Genomic DNA, 15,510 nt, shown 5'->3' on the forward strand with positions numbered 1-15,510 from the left:
AGTCTGACACGCTGTCATGTTTTACTTAACCTTTAATATACTTTAATTAAAAAAAAACCATTAACAGTACATTTTGGTCTGAAATGGTCCCTTGCCGAAATGCCAGGTCCTAGCTGTAGTTCTGGCTTTATAACTGAAACCCCAAATGTTCAATAAATAACAACTAGTTGCCGTTCTACTCCACTCCAGCTTGTCTTAGCTGAAGGTAGGGGAAAGGAAGGCCAGAGAAAGGAGGCGGTGAGATCCTAGAACCATGGTCCCTGGGGTAGGGTGAGGGGCCTGTATACCCTCCTTCACTTGTTTTTTAAGGAGGAGAAAAAGTTAAAAGCAGCTCAGCTTTCATTTTTGGCCTGGGAGCTTAGAAAGGTGGAACCTTGGTCCAGCTTTGGCAGAGTGAGACCCAGAGATGGGACAGTAAGGCACAACCCTGGCTTGAAGTCAGGGAGTCAAAGGCAAACAGCTAGCTCAGAATTCTTAAGAATGAGGAATGTGAGTTATAACTCTTGAGTTACAACTCAGAACTGAGAAAGGGTAGCTTGGAGAGGGAAATAAGACTATCCCCTCTCTAGCAGAAGATATAACCAACCTTCTGTCTACCAGAGGATAGGCTGGTTAGAGTTTGGTTTAAAGGCAGCTGGGTGACAAAAGTAAGGAGAGTTAATGTAGACTCTTCCTTATGTCCTTTTCCCCAGTGCTCACATGTCCCTATAAAGGGAAGGTTGGCTAGTTTCTTGGCTTCGTGTATTAATGTGGGAGGCAGCTAGGACAATGGTTCAGTCATTCTTAGGATGATTGTTATTGAGGATGGGGTGGCCATTAGCTAGGAGCTGGCTTTTTGCTCCTGCCCCAGCTGCAGCCTCCTCCCCCTCTGAGCTCTCCGTTTCTTCTCGGTCACTTCGTTCATCTTCTATCACCTGTGGAAAGGATAAAAAGGATTATGCATCTTCCAATTCCCAAGGGCTACCGCTAAGTTTCCCGCTAACAACCAGAACCTCACGCTGTTTCAAAAGAGTTACTGGCATGACAAGGAGTTAGTTTAGGGAGTTCTGGAGATGAGAGTGGCGAGGCCTACAAATGGGAGGTAGAGCCTTCCTCACCTTTCCAGTTATGAACTTGTAGGCCATGCGCAAAATGAAGTAGGCCCAGAAGACTTGCAGCATCTGTAGCACAGCCATCATGAAGTTGAAGAAGTAATAGCCAAAGAAGGCGGGGTAGAGCTCCAGTGGGTATATCAGCGTGCAGTGTAGGATCCTGAGGATTCAAGGGAAAGTGGTAAGCATGGGCACGGGGGAAAGACTGAGGTAGCTGTGTAAGAAAGGCCAAAAGAGCCAGCTACCAACTCACCAGAAAGGCATGATAACCAGTCGAGTAATGATGAAAACAATGGCGAAGACAATGAAGATGTTATTGCACGTGTTTTTCCATCCCGCGTAGTTAAACATCTTGGCAGACTGCATAAATAGTCCCATCTGTCATCATGGGCTCCTGATTCTCCCATGTATATTAATGTATGTGTGTGATTAGCAGCACTGACTATGCCCTCCCACCTCGGTACCAGGAATGTCGATAGCATCTTCAACCCCCTGGGAGACTAGAGGGACAAATGAACTTGCACTGGGGTCTCTACTGTGAGGAAGCCTAACCTCCAGCAGATAGTCAGAAGAGTCATGCAGAGCCATGATGAGAGTCCCTGCTCGGACATAATTGGCAAACCAGGAGAAGCTGAGGAGAATGATGGTGGCCACGTGGTGGATGATCTGCTCCTTAAAATCCTGCAGGAAAGATGCAGGCATCAAGGAACTCCCCTGTTCTGTTGTTCCCCATACCTCAGAAGCTCTGTCCATCTGAGAAGTCAAAGGAAGGGATGTCATCCTAGGGCCTCATCTGGTCCTTGGACTCACCTTTCGCTTGACGTCGGAGGCAATGCTGAAGAGTAGGGACCAGTAGAAGGAGAGTTCAATTATGTAGTACCAGTACTGAGAAGGGACGATACTCTGGGAGAGGAAAGAAGTGTGAGGGGTCCCAGAACAACTAGCTCTAAGGGCTCACCTCCAAACCTGACCCTTCTAGCCCTTCAAGATAGTCTTTGTTCTGAGACTGATTGCTGTGCCGTGATTTCAAGACACTTAATAATGGGGTATTTTGTGCCACAGACCCCTTCTCTCATACCTGTATGGGATATCCCTCCCAAACTTTCCTCAAGTCATAGAACCAGGGTTTCTGCAAAGAGAGATTAAGGAAAGGTCTCAAATCCTATGGCCTTACCCCATCTTGACAAAGGCTGTGTTCCCATGTCCCAGTACTCACATCCACAATGACAGCCATGCCAGCAACAAAGGCAATTAGGTAAAATGTGAATCTCCAACTGCAAGAGGAAGCAGATCCGGCTAGGTGAGAGGATCAGCAGCTTCCCACTGCCCCCAGACACCCTCAAGGTACCCTGACCGCTCCTGAACACCACAGCCCTCTCCTCCCAGCAAGAGACAACAGAACTATGCCACCCAGCTTCGCCTGCCCCAGCTTCCCCCACCTGGATTCTCGGAACTTCTTGAGAAGGCTGGGCCTGTCCTGGTTGCGGCGGCGGCGGAACCAGCGTTCTATCTGGCGGCCAGAGAGCCCACTCTGCCGTGAAAGAAGCTCAACCTCCACCTAAGCATAGTGAGGCCATTACATTCAGCCTTCAAATCAGCAGGGCTCCACTCCACCCAGCCTCCCGGTAATCTAAGCCAGGCCCACACCCTGCCAGGTCTTCACCTTCCAGGGCTAGCATTCAAACTATGGCCTACCCAAACCCGGCAACTCTCGGGCCATCTGCAGCTCATACCTTCTTGGGCTGCTTGCCGTTGGTCTGGTAGAAATGTTCTAAGGTGGCATTGGGAGGTGCTCGCAGTCGGGTTTTCTCCTTAACATTGAGGAAGGCAGCCAGGGGTGTCGCCACATAACTGGGGAAGGGACATGAGACTGAGGTGTCTGGCTCCCGTGGAGCACTCCTAACCCCTAAACGGGGAGGAGAAAGTACCACAAGACAGGCATCTTCATTCTGGGCCTCAGTTTCCCAAGTTTCCTGGCAACCCTTTTGCTCTAGCCTGCCGGGCTGCCCATAGCTGACAAAGCTGTCTATGTTCACTGTTGACCATTCAAGGAGGCGGGCATGGGATGAGAACAAACAACTATTGAAGGAAAGGCCTGGGGGTGCTGAGCCCTCAGGAAGACAATGGTGCCCTGGGGGAGGGGGAGCAGTCAGTAGGGACTGGGTGGTCAGAGCACCAGTGTCCAGAACTAAGTATCAAGGGACCAACACGAAATCTGCTTCGTTGGCTGGCAATAGGGGAAGGTGTGAGGGCATACTCACAGCTCAAAGAAGTATCGAACGATGAGAAAGACCAAGGCCAGGGGAAGTGTGATGTAGAGGTCTGAGGCTTTGGCATACACACGTCCATCTCTGTCTTCTAGATCAGCCCAGGTTAAGTTCACAGGCAGCCATAGACGGTCCCACCAGAAGTGGTCATACAAAGTCTGGAGCATCCTAAAGGAAGAAGAGAAGAGAGGGCTGAATGAGAGCTCTGCAGGGAAGAAAAGGAATGAACAATGACTCAAGCCTGGGACTCTGGTTCTGGCTATATGGAATTAATTGGCTTCCTTCACTGACTTGTTTTCCTTATCTGTAATAGGAAAACAGTGGCTTTCAAGTCCCAGCATTTAGAGTTCATGCAACCTCAGGTGACAGATACTGACACCACTCAGGCCTGATCCCCTGCAATAAGTAACCCTCATTTCTTATCAGTCCTATCTTTTGATCCCCTACAATAAATAACCCCCCCAATTTCTTATCAGTCTTATCTTTTGGCTCTCAACCTGGAGGACAAGCAAGACTCAGTCAGAGAAGTAGTCAACAGTCAGGGAAGTCATCCAGGTTGAGATGGTGGTGCACACCCCCAGAGGCAATCCACAGTGATTCAGGACAGCCAAGGCTACAGTCAGACCCTTAACAGGCCAGTAGATCTATAGAAGAAAATGAAACAGAAGTACCATCCCCAAAGAGTAGTGAGTATCGGCCAAGTCATTGGGTCTGGTCTCCACTCGTGAGGCAGAGAGTGATCTGCAAGCCTCTTTTCGGGTGGGACTTGCGGGGACAGACCCAGTGTCAGGACTGAGGACGGTCTGGACAGCAAATCAAGACACTTGGTAAAACTGACCTATTTTCCTTCATCCTTTTTTTCCTTTATTCTTTGAGACAGCACTTATGCAGTACAGGTTGGTTTCAAACTCATGATCCTACTGCCTCAGCAACTCACGTGCTGAAATGACAGGATCCTCACCATGACAGTGGTGGCACACACCTTTAAATCCAGCACTGGGGAGGCAGAGGCAGGAGGATCTCTGTGAGTTTGAGGTCAGCCTGGTCTACAGAGCAAATCCCAGGACAGCCTCCAAAGCTACAGAGGAACCCTGTCTCAGAAAACCAAACCAAACAACAAAGCCTGTCTGCAAAGGAACCAGTCAACACCCTCCAGCCAGGAAAGAGCTGCTGCCTTCAACTTCCCTCCTCCCCCCGCCCCCAGGAAGATGAAGTACAGTGTGGCACTAACCACTGGGGTCCAGAGGAATTAGGGGACAGTCTTTGGCAGCTGCTCAGGGTTGAGAAGCAACCAGATGTCCCTGAAGGGTCACTGATGAGCACATCACTGGGAAATTCTAAGACTTGCAGAGTAGGGGAGCCAAGAAGTCCTCCAGGCTCCCCACCTCTCGCTCTCCTATGAACAGAGAAAAGAGGTGGCAGCATCAGACTGACCTATAGAGTGGAAGCTGTGACAGAAGGAAGGTGGTCTCCTCCCAGGTGGAGAGGAGAGAGCAGGAGCTGGAGGGCCAGGGTGAGCAGAGACACCAGGCACTGAATTTCAGCTGAGTTGCTGAAGGAGGCTGACACCTCAGCCCACAGCTGAGCTGGGCCGTCCTCTGGGGGCTGGGCTCTCTCAAAAGCTCCGCCTCCACCCTCCACAGAAGCACTTGCGAAATCCCTCTCGGCCTGTCACGGGTCAGTCAGTATTCCAGCTCGAGGACTTTACCCTCTTGTCCCCACTCCTGGTCACCGCTCTTGTGGATGAAATCAGAGGTCAGCTTAGACGGTAAAGGATTTTCAGCTCCACACACCCATTGCACATTCCAGGCCTTGACATGGAGGGCACTGTCCCTTCCCCCTCCACCTTAGCCCGAACAAATATTTAATTTGTTAAAAAGAGATGGGAGCCTCTCAAAGTGAGCAAAATTAAATGTAGCTGCCCACACATGCACACACTCTTCCTAGAGAACGGCAGAAAACTGAGTGGGGAAGGGAAGGGGGCAGGCCAGACTGATGGTGTGCACGCCTCCATCTCTTCCTTCCCACCGTTTGGTTTAACCAGACAGGAGGTGGGAGCCAATACCTGACCTTGTCGTCTGACTACTGTTTCTTAGGGCCTAACTTTTCCTCCAGGGAGACCTAAATTCAGTCATGCAGGCATCCTAGCCTTAGGCCATCCCATCCCATTTAGCAGAATCTTCTTATTAGAGCCTATTGAGGGGTTAAGGATTCAGAGGGCTAGCTAAGGGGCTAGAGGGTGGGTGGAGCCTCTCTCCTGGACTCCAGCAGCAGCATAGGAATGTCTAGTGCCTTTCTAATCCCTAAAAGAAGCTAGGGAGGAATCCCAGTGAGTAAGGCTAAGGGGAGGTACCAACCAGAGCAGCACACCTGTCTCAACCCCAAGACACAGCAGCACCAGACTCCTCCACCCTGTGTGTGAGGACCATTGGGGCTTGCAGACTCCTCCACTCTGTGTGTGAAGACCATGGGGGCTTGCACACCTGCTGGGACCACAGTCCTCCCTTGCTGTGCTGAACTTCCACAGCAGAGACACTGTCCCAGATTCAGCAGGGTCAGGAGTTTTTACAGGAGGGGAAGGGACTGGGATTTCCAGTCAGCCTCTCTTCTGGCAGAACACTGTATGTGTAATAAATAAATAAATAAAATTATTTATTTATTATGAATACAACATCTTGCCTCCATGTATGTCTGCAGGCCAGAAGAGGGCACCAGATTGAATTGTAGATGGTTGTGAGCCATCATGTGGTTGCTGGGAATTGAACACAGGACCTCTGGAAGAGCAAACAGTGCTCTTAACCTCTGAGCCATCTCTCTAGCCCCCAGTCAGCCTCTCTTACACATCTCCCCAGAACCAGTCTGTTCTCTACTGCATCCCTGGCAACGCTTGGCACCAGACACCAAGACGAGCATCACATAAACAAGACATCAGGATGAGAAAGGAAGTCTTCATTTCACCTGCAACTTTTTCCACTCATAAAATTATGCCACCTGCACACACAAAATATATGGTGCATGTGTTCGCCACTTGTCTCCTTTACACATGCTTACCTGCCTCAGAGACAGAAACCACTTGATGAGACACGCTGGAGAGGGGCCAGGATGGCAGGGATTTCACAAGTATCCTATTACTTGAAACTTGAGTGGGTTCTAACTGGTTCCAACCTTTGCTCCAACTGACTGATCTCCCACTCAAAGACCCTCCCAAGCAAATGAAAAGGGGGGAGTCGATGTTGAAAAGAGCTTGCAGACCCAGAGGACAGGAGGGTATAAGTATAGTCTGTAAGACTTCTCAGACTCAATGGGATAACAGTCCTAGTGACTCTGAGTTTCATCTGCAGAGAGGTTTTAAAAAAGAGAGGGTCCTTTGCCGGGCGTTGGTGGCACACGCCTTTAATCCCAGCACTCGGGAGGCAGAGGCAGGCGGATCTCTGTGAGTTCGAGACCAGCCTGGTCTACAGAGTGAGTTCCAGGACAGCCTCCAAAACAATACAGAGAAACTCTGTCTCGAAAAACCAAAAAAAAAAAAAAGAGAGGGTCCCAAGGGCCGTCAGATCTGAGCAACCATAAAATAGACCGAGGCCTGAGTAGCCTTTCTTGTTGAAAACTTTCTTTTCATGCATTAGTAGCTGGTCATGAATTTTCTACAAGGCGAAGAGCAGTGGGTGAAGTCAAAAGATGCGTCACTGCTTCAGGCTACAGCACCAGCCCAAAAGTACGGGTCAGATTCTAGGAAAGATGAGGTTGTGAGGCCTAACAACGTGGTCTCGGGCTTGTCTGAGATGTTTCACAAACTCTTCCCCACCCCCAACCCAAATATGAGTGCGGCCCCCGGAGACGGGGAGAAGCTAGCAGGTTTAAGCGGCAGCTGAGTGACGCTGAAAGGAACCCGTACCGGGTCAGTCTGCCTATGGCTGGTGGAGGGAGGAAAAGGCCCCTCTATCCAGAGCAAATTCTGGCTGGAGGCCCCAGTGAGGAGAAAGGGGTAGGGGACAGCAATAGAGACGAAGATCAATTAATTCCCTACCCCCCTTCCCGCCCCACGCGCGCGTGCCTTGGAAAATAAGCAATGTATGGCCAGGAACAGTGCTGCAGACTTTGGGGCCCCATCACAGGTGCAGTCAACAAACTTTCATTCAAGCTAGTCACTTCGGCTCTGGGATGAGACTTCCTCCCCAGCTCTGACACAAACAGAAGTAACAGCTGCGGGAGGCCTTCCCTAATTCAGTTCTCTGGAAAGACAGCTCACTCCAGACCCCACGATGCTTAGAACTCTGACTGCTGAGGCTGGCAACTCAAAACTCAAGAAAGCAGATCTGGTTGGGATGCTAGGAGCGCCTTAGGCACCAGGAACTCCCAAGCTCGGGCCAAAGATGAATGTCGCGCACCTGCAGGGAGCAAACTAGCTCGAGGGCCTCTGAGCCTGTAATTAGCAAGTTACCGCCCGTAAAGCTAGTTTCACCAGCTGCTCCCAGAGCAGGCCACGCACACCCCATAACGGTACAGGAGTCTTAGCCCTTTGGGGCCAGGACAGACACGTTGAGTGTGCTCCTTCCTGTTTCCCGTCCGGCACATGGACGCTCTAACCTCTCTCCTGGGATGGGCAAAAGGGGCCCAGCAGCAGGGGCCGCCACCGCTCCTCCTTGGCCTCCGCACACAGGCCCCAGGACGCACGCGGCCCACCGAGGGGTTCTCGCGCCAGAGGTCTGCGATGGATCCACTCCCAACCAAGGGGCGTCTGTAGCTCGGGTCCCCGGCGAGCGTCGGGCTCCGGCCCCTACCTGTTGCCCCACAGGCCTTCTCCCCGCCGAGGCCCCGGCCCGGCGCGCCTGCTCCCGCAGGGCTCGGCCCGCCCTCCGGCAGGCCGGCCGCCATGAGCCGGCCCGAGTCCCCGCCGCCTTCGAGTTGCGCCCCGAGGCCCCGCGCCTGCCGCCGCCCCGCGGCCCCCGCTGTCCCCGCGCGCAGCACACGGACTCACTCGGCGGCCGATGCAGAGCTGGCCGGCCCGGGCGCCGCTGCTCCGTCTCCTCTCCGAGCGCCCGGCCGGTGCGCACTGGCTGAGCCGGGTCCTCTCCTCCCCCTTCCGCCGCCCGCGGCTCCCTCCCTCCTTCCTCCTCTGCCCGCCGAGCCCCGGCGAGCCCAGGCCGAGCCCAGCGGCGGAGGGAAGGCCCCGCGCGCGGAGCTGAGCTGGGCGTGGGCCGCGGCCGGGCGGGGCCGGGTCGCCGGGTCCCCGGAACCCGCGCTGCGCCTGTGGAACCCCGACGGGACGGATGGCTCGCGCTCTGCCGGCCGCTCGGGCCTCTTGGTGGCGCCGAGGCGGCCCACCCGGACTCGGTGAAGGGCCCTCAGGTGCCTGAGGACACCGCTCGGAGCGGTCTGCCTCGGCCCCACCCCGCCGCCGTGGTGCGGTCGGCGACCTCAAGCCGGCGTGCAGCCCTCAGTTCCTCCCCGGGTTGGTTGCCACAATTCCCGCGTCCGGCCGCACTAGGGCGCAGCCCAGAGCCCATCCAGGTACAGCCGATGAAAGCCTCGCGCAGACCCCGAGGCTCCCCACAGTGACTTCCACAGGACCCAAGTCCTGCATGCTGATCGGAGCCCGGACAGAGCTACTTGCAACCTTTAGTAAAATTGGCTTGGGGGGGCTGGAGAGATGGCTCTGAGATTAAGAGCACTGACTGCTCTTCCAGAGGTCTTGAGTTCAATTCCCAGCAACCACATGGTGGCTGACAACCATCTACAATTCAATCTGGTGTATATGTAATAAATAAATAAATCTTTAAAAAAAGTGGCTTCGGTCTCCAGTCTACACACCATACTTATCCGTGATCAATTTCATGCAAGACCGTATTATCCCTTAAGTAGCCTCATAATATCCGTGCTTCAAGAAGAGAGCAGCCTTGACTCATGGTGCACAGGACTTGAGTAAGTTGTATTTGAGGGCCTATTTACAGGGAGACCTACAGCTTCTTCCATGTAAGAAATAGTTTTAAAACGACCTCGCAGCTGGGCGGTGGTAACACACGCCTATAATCCCAGGAGGATCTCTGAGTTCAAAACTGGTCTACAGAGCAAGTTCCAGGACAGCTTCCAACGCTACAGAGAAACCCTGTCCGGTAAAAACAAAACAAACAAAACTACCTGATCAGGTCTGGTGGCTCATTCCCAAGCAAGGTCCCAGCATTTGGGAGACTGAAGCAAGGGTATCATTTTTTACCTTCATGAAATAGTATTTTTTAAGTATTTATTGTATTGTATGAGTGTTTTGCCCGCATGTATGTGTACCGTGCATGTCCGGTGCCCAAGGAGGTTGGCAGAGGACATCAGATTCCCTGGAACTGGAGTTGTGAGAGGCCATGTGGGTGCTGGTGATCAAACCTGCGCCTCTACAAGAACCTCCACTACACTCTCATGGTGCAGGAGTTTCAAGGAAGATGGCGCTAAGGCTAAGAGCCAGATGGTTTTTCTGTTGTTTTGGTTTTTGGCTTTTTTTGGTTTTTCGAGACAGGGTTTCTCTGTGGCTTTGGAGGCTGTGCTGGAAGTCACTCTTGTAGACCAGGATGGCCTCGAACTCAGAGATCCGCCTGCCTCTGCCTCCCGAGTGCTGGGATTAAAGGCGTGCGCCACCGGCTTACTTTATTTTATGTATATTGCTGTTTTGCTTGCATGTATGTCTGTGAACTATGTTCATGCAGTACTCTTCGAGGCTAGAAGAGGGTGATATGCATACATACATACATACATACATACATACAACTGGTGTTACAGATGATTGGGAGGCATCACGTGGGTGCTGAGAATTGAACCCAAGACCTCTGCAAGAGCAACAAGTGCTCTTAATTCCTGAGTCAACTCTCCAGCCCCCAGATATTTATTCCTGATTTTTTTTTTTGAGACAGTGTCTCACTATGTGGCCCAGCCTGGTTTCAAACTCCAAGCCAGTCGTCCTGAGTTCTAGATTTACAGGTCTGAAGTATTACACTCAGCCCCACCAGACTTCTTAAACGGTTCCTCTGGATAGATGGAGTTAAACTTAAAAGCAAGAAGGAGAGAGGGAAAAGTAGGGGGAAGAAAACAATAGGGAGTTTTGTGGGCAAAGGCTAGTTACTGCGGGCCTGAGAAACGGAGATAAGGAGGCAGACAAAGGGAAAATGGGAAAAGGAGAACTTGGCCTCAGCCAGCACCAGGATGGTATCCTCACACACCCTCCCCTGGGTGGACCAGTAGATTAGAATCACCCCACCTTTCCAGCCCATCCCCCGCCCTCAGCTGACATTGCCATGCCCACAGTGCCCCAAGTGTGCCCTGCTTGTGGTGACTCACTTCCTCTAAGCAGGCTGCTGAGGTGTGTGTCCCAGAGCAGTGTCCCTCCCGGCCATGAGGCCAGAGTTTAGCTATCTGAACCGGCTCCTGGCAAGACACACACATGGACACTAATGGCAAAAATGAAATCTTTCTAACTGTAACTGGCCCAAAAAACACAGAGGCCTGACCAGCACAGTGACACACTGTTAACCCAAGCTGAGGCAGTAGATCTTTGGGAATTTGAGGCCAGCCTGGTCTGCATAGTGAATAAAGTTCTGGAATAGCCAGGACTGCATAGTAAGACCCTGTCTCAAATATATATGTTATAAATATGTATTTTATGTATTGCACATATGCATGTAACATGTATAAAATGCACACACAAATCCACAGACACCTATCTGAGTGAGGAGTCACGCAGTGCCGTACGTGGCCAGTGTGAGGGCTTCGTAGGTAAAGGCAGGTGCTGCTAAGCCTCAGAATCTGAACAGAAGTCCCAAGATCCGCATGGCAGGACAGAATGACTCCTACACGTTGTCTTCTACACGCATACTGTGCCGCACACAGGCCCACACATGTGCACAAAACAGATAAATAATTCAGAAATGTGGAGGGGGAGGGAGGCCCTCAAAGAGAAGAAGGAAGAAAGATGCGGCCAGAGAGTTTGAAGAAGCGCTCCTGAGTCTGCAGTGGAGGCGCTGGCAGCCCTGCTATGCCCTAGCATTCCGCTGGCAGAGGCTGTGAGATACCGGGCTGGCGGCAGCTCCATGGGTGTGGGAAGTCCCTACGCTCCTCGGTCTGTAACAATGGTGCAGAGTAAATCCTCTCTGAGATGGCCTCCGAGTTCACAATCCTAAATTTAGAGCATGGACATTGAAGTAAACCTGAAAACAAGACAAAACCAGACTGAGAGTGGGGAGCCCCCCCCCACACGTTTCAGCAGAACCACTGAGGTTGCAGCACACTCGGTCCACACGCTCACGGAAAGTTTTGCTTCTGCCACATGACTGGATTTCTGTGTGACTACTATGAATTTGGAGCTCAACTTGCAGGTTCTGGCCAGGAGTCCCTTGGGAAGCTTTGCTAGGGCAAACAGGTGCCCTCACCCTCCCTCTGTCCCTTTCACCACACTCTGCTTGGTACGTGTAGCCAGAATCGATGACTCTGAAGAGCCGAAGGCGGGGCCTTGTGGGCCCTGTGCTACAAAGTGTCCCCAGCATCAGTGACGCAACAGTCTCCAGTATGTCCTCAGAGGTCACCCCATCTGCCAGCCGCGAGTAGTTATCTCCCTGGGGTGTCCACTTACCTTAGTTGCCACCAAGTCCACCCATAACCTGGTGTTCTCAAGATGCTGTATTTGTGACAAGTGGATTATGAGAACCCATTGATACTCAGGGGGAGCTAGGGACTTCAAGTGGCCCTAGGTGATTCATTAATAATCAGTGGCTGTTGCTGCCCTCCTGTGGCACTCTTGGGAATGGCAGGAAAGAAGTCGAAGCCAGACAGGATTGAATTTAACAGGAAGAAGCAACAGTTACTAGTATAAAATAAGATTGTAACAATACTTGTTGCCGTATGTTACATTTTGACTTGAATATTTGGTACTCTGTGACCAGCACTTTTCTAAGTTTTTTTTTTTTTTGATCTTTGGAGACAGGATTTCTCTGTATTGTTTTGGAGGCTGTCCTGGAACTCACAGAGATCTGCTTGCCTCTGCCTCCCGAGTGCTGGGATTAAAGGCAAAGGCGTGTGCCACCAACGCCCCGCCTTTTCTAAGATTTTATATGTATTTGGAGTTGGGCTGCTAAGGATAGAACCTGGGCCTCATCCTTGAGAGGACTTGGCCACACCTCCATCTCTCCGTATGTAAATATCTAATTTTCACAACCATCTATAACATAAACATTCTTTTTAATTTTTCATTGTATTTTATGGGTATGAGTGTTTCACCTGTGTGTATGTGTGTTTACTTGGTGTTTGGAGAAGAAGGCATTGGATCTCCTGTGCTGGAGTCATGGATGATTGTAAACCACCATGTAGGTTTGGGGACTGAACACAGGTCTTCCGCCAGAGAAGCAAGTGTTCTTAACCGCTAATCCCTCTCTCCAGTCTCTTATTTTTCCTCTTGTTTTTATGACAGAGGTTTCTTGTTTTTCTTTTTCTTTTCTTTTTTTTTTTTTTTTTTTTTTTTTTTTTTTTTGGTTTTTCGAGACAGGGTTTCTCTGTGGCTTTGGAGGCTGTCCTGGAACTCGCTCTGTAGACCAGGCTGGTCTCGAACTCACAGAGATCCGCCTGCCTCTGCCTCCCAAGTGCTGGGATTAAAGGCGTGCGCCACCACCGCCCGGCGGTTTCTTGTTTTTCAGTGCTGGGGTTGGAACCCAGGACCTTTTTGTCATTCAGCTTCTTACCCAGCCTGTTTCATTTTTAAAGATTTGTTTCATGGGGTGATGGCAGCACAAACCTTTAATCTCTGTGAGTTTGAAGCCAGCCAGGTCTACATAACAAGTTCTAGAAAAGCCAGTACTACATAGGAAGACCCTGTCTCAAAAAAAAGAAAGAAAAAAAAGTATTTACTTTTTTCATGTGTATGGATGTTCAAACTGCATGTATATCTGTGCACTATGTGCATGCGGAGCCCAAAGACACAAGAAGGGGGCATTCGGCCCCCCAGAACTGGAGTTGCAGTTGGAAGCTGCCCTGTGGGTGCTGGGAACTGAACCCAGGTCTTCTGCAAGAGCAGCAGTGCCCCCAGGCTCTGTTCTGAGGGTGAAGGAACTGAGCCCAGGACCATCAGGCACCTGCCCAGCATCATGCAGGGAGTCAGAATTCTGACTCTAGTTCAGCTTTAACCACAATACAGAGATTAAGCCCTATTTGGGGGGGGGGTGTCAGGTAGAGCACAGGCTATCCTTTTAGAGTAGAATTTCAGACAAACAATAAGTAAGAAAGTATAAACAATAAGTAAGTATAGGATTAGAATAGTCACATTAAATATCTGGGTCATACTTACACCAACAAATAGTCAAGCAGCCTCTCTTCTCTGCCCTACAGTTTCTCCTGCCCTTTCCATTTAGAGAGTGTGAAATGTGTAGCTAAGATTACAGAATGTAACAAGTGGCAGACTGGGGGATGGCTCACACCTGTAAATCTCAGCACTTGAAGCTAAGACAAGAGAACTGTGAGCTCAAGGCCAGCCTGGGCTTCATCATGAGTTCCAGGCTAGCCTGAGCTACAGAATAAAACCTGTGTCTTCCCACAAACAAACAAGCAAAAACAAAAAAAGGCCAGCAAGAGAGCTGAGTAAGGGCACTTTCCGAGAAACCTGACCTTGGAACTCACGTCCAAAAGGAGTGGACTGACTATTCCCATGAGTTTTCCTCTTACCTCCACACAGGCTGTCACATGTATGTACACATGCACAAAGAAGAAGATTTTAAGCATCCAGGCATGGTGGTGCACACTTTTAATCCCAGCACTCAGAAGGCAGAGGCAGGTGGATCTCCATGAATTTGAAGCCAGCCTGATCTACAAAGCAAGTTCCAGGACAACCAAGCTACACAGAAAAAAATTTCTTTTCTTTCTGTCTCTCTGTGTGTGTGTGTGTGTGTGTGTGTGTGTGTGTGTGTGTGTGTGTGTTGTTTTTTGACTCAAGGTTTCTCTGTGTAGCCTTATTTATCCTGGAACTCACTCTGTAGACCAGGCTGACCTTGATCCACCTGCTTCTGCCTCCTGAGTGCTGGGATTAAGGGTGTGGACTGCTACTGCCTGGCAAGAAAAAAATGAGAGATTGCTGAGCTTGGTGGCATGCCTTTAATCCCAGCATTTAGGAGACAAAGGCTAGCTCAGGCTGGCCTATGTAGTGATGTAGTGAGTTCCAGGGCAACCCAGACTACTTGGAGAGACCCTGTCTCAAATAAGTAAATAAAATAAAAATTAGAAATTGATCATGCTCTTATTCTTTTTTTTTTTTTTTTTTTTGAGACAGGGTTTCTCTATGGCTTTGAAGCCTGTCCTGGAACTAGCTCTTGTAGACCAGGCTGGTCTCAAACTCACAGAGATCCGCCTGCCTCTACCTCCCGAGTGCTCTTTTTTTTTTTTTTTTTTTTTTTTTTTTTTTTTGGTTTTTCGAGACAGGGTTTCTCTGTATTGTCTTGGAGGCTGTCTTGGAACTTGCTTTGTAGACCCGCTGGCCTTGAACTCACAGACATCCACCTGCCTCTGCTGGGATTAAAGGCGTGCGCTACCACCGCCCGGCTTGACCATGCTCCTATTCTAAAACTGGAGTGTGTTTTCCACTTTAATGAGGAAGAAAATCAGAATACGATTGCCATCGTGGAACTTCATTACCAGTGCCCCGAGTTTATTTCTGTGTAGGGTAACAGTGACTATGCAGGGTTCTGGGAGATCGCAGAGGACCATTCCTGGATTTGGAGAGTGGTAGAGGAGTAGAGGCAGGACAAAACACGACTCCCCAAGCCTTAAGGAGCCAGCCCTGAGGTCTAAGCAACCATTTAGGGTCCCTGCAGCTGCGAGGGACTGAGCACCTGCTGCTCGGTCCCGAGACTGTGTGCTGACATCCTCGGGCTCAGCTGTTGGGATTGCATCACCGGCAGCCTAAACAGCCAGGGAACACGGACGGCTAAAAGGCAGCCAGAGACTGAGAAATCCGGGCCCTGGGATCCTCCTTCATCTGCTGGCTGCCTTTGGGAGCAAGGTGCTCCCACGGTGCCGCTCCGCAGGGAACACCCTCTGCATTTTTCTTTCTTGACTCTGTGGATCTGCCCCCACCCTTGATTACCTGTGTGTCCTTCCTTCCCCACAGATATAAACAATCCTCTTGTCTCCCCACC

The 15,510-nt window shown here is 50.8% G+C and overlaps 1 protein-coding gene across 3 annotated transcripts; it reads right to left on the reverse strand.

Annotated features, from left to right (window-relative positions):
• Positions 1 to 14: 14 nt before the first annotated feature.
• Cers2 (ceramide synthase 2) lies at positions 15 to 8,469 on the reverse strand. Of its 3 annotated transcripts, none has more exons than XM_040752236.1 (11): positions 8,337 to 8,469; positions 3,353 to 3,526; positions 2,825 to 2,942; positions 2,531 to 2,649; positions 2,308 to 2,365; positions 2,170 to 2,220; positions 1,902 to 1,994; positions 1,644 to 1,772; positions 1,345 to 1,451; positions 1,098 to 1,251; positions 15 to 914 (listed from the first exon to the last, which is right to left on the reverse strand). In XM_040752236.1, the coding sequence occupies exons 2-11, from the start codon at positions 3,523 to 3,525 to the stop codon at positions 774 to 776; spliced, it is 1,143 nt and encodes a 380-aa protein (XP_040608170.1). In that variant the 5' UTR covers position 3,526; positions 8,337 to 8,469; the 3' UTR covers positions 15 to 773. The 3 variants fall into 3 exon arrangements, with proteins under 3 accessions (XP_040608170.1, XP_012979256.1, XP_005084329.1); XM_013123802.3 differs by lacking the exon at positions 8,337 to 8,469 and adding an exon at positions 4,793 to 5,904; XM_005084272.4 differs by lacking the exon at positions 8,337 to 8,469 and adding an exon at positions 4,590 to 4,744.
• Between the last annotated feature and the right edge of the window lie 7,041 nt (positions 8,470 to 15,510).

The sequence above is a fragment of the Mesocricetus auratus genome, unplaced genomic scaffold, assembly GCF_017639785.1.
Source record: "Mesocricetus auratus isolate SY011 unplaced genomic scaffold, BCM_Maur_2.0 Super-Scaffold_100009, whole genome shotgun sequence".
NCBI lineage: Eukaryota > Metazoa > Chordata > Mammalia > Rodentia > Cricetidae > Mesocricetus > Mesocricetus auratus.

Coding starts and splice junctions, on each gene's coding strand:
- Cers2 (XM_040752236.1), bottom strand. CDS start 3,525: ATGCTCCAGACTTTGTATGACCACTTCTGGTGGGACCGTCTATGGCTG. Junction 2,221..2,307: donor GCATGGCTGTCATTGTGGAT/GTGAGTACTGGG, acceptor CTCTCTTTGCAG/AAACCCTGGTTCTATGACTT. Junction 1,252..1,344: donor CTGGTTATCATGCCTTTCTG/GTGAGTTGGTAG, acceptor TTGAATCCTCAG/GATCCTACACTGCACGCTGA.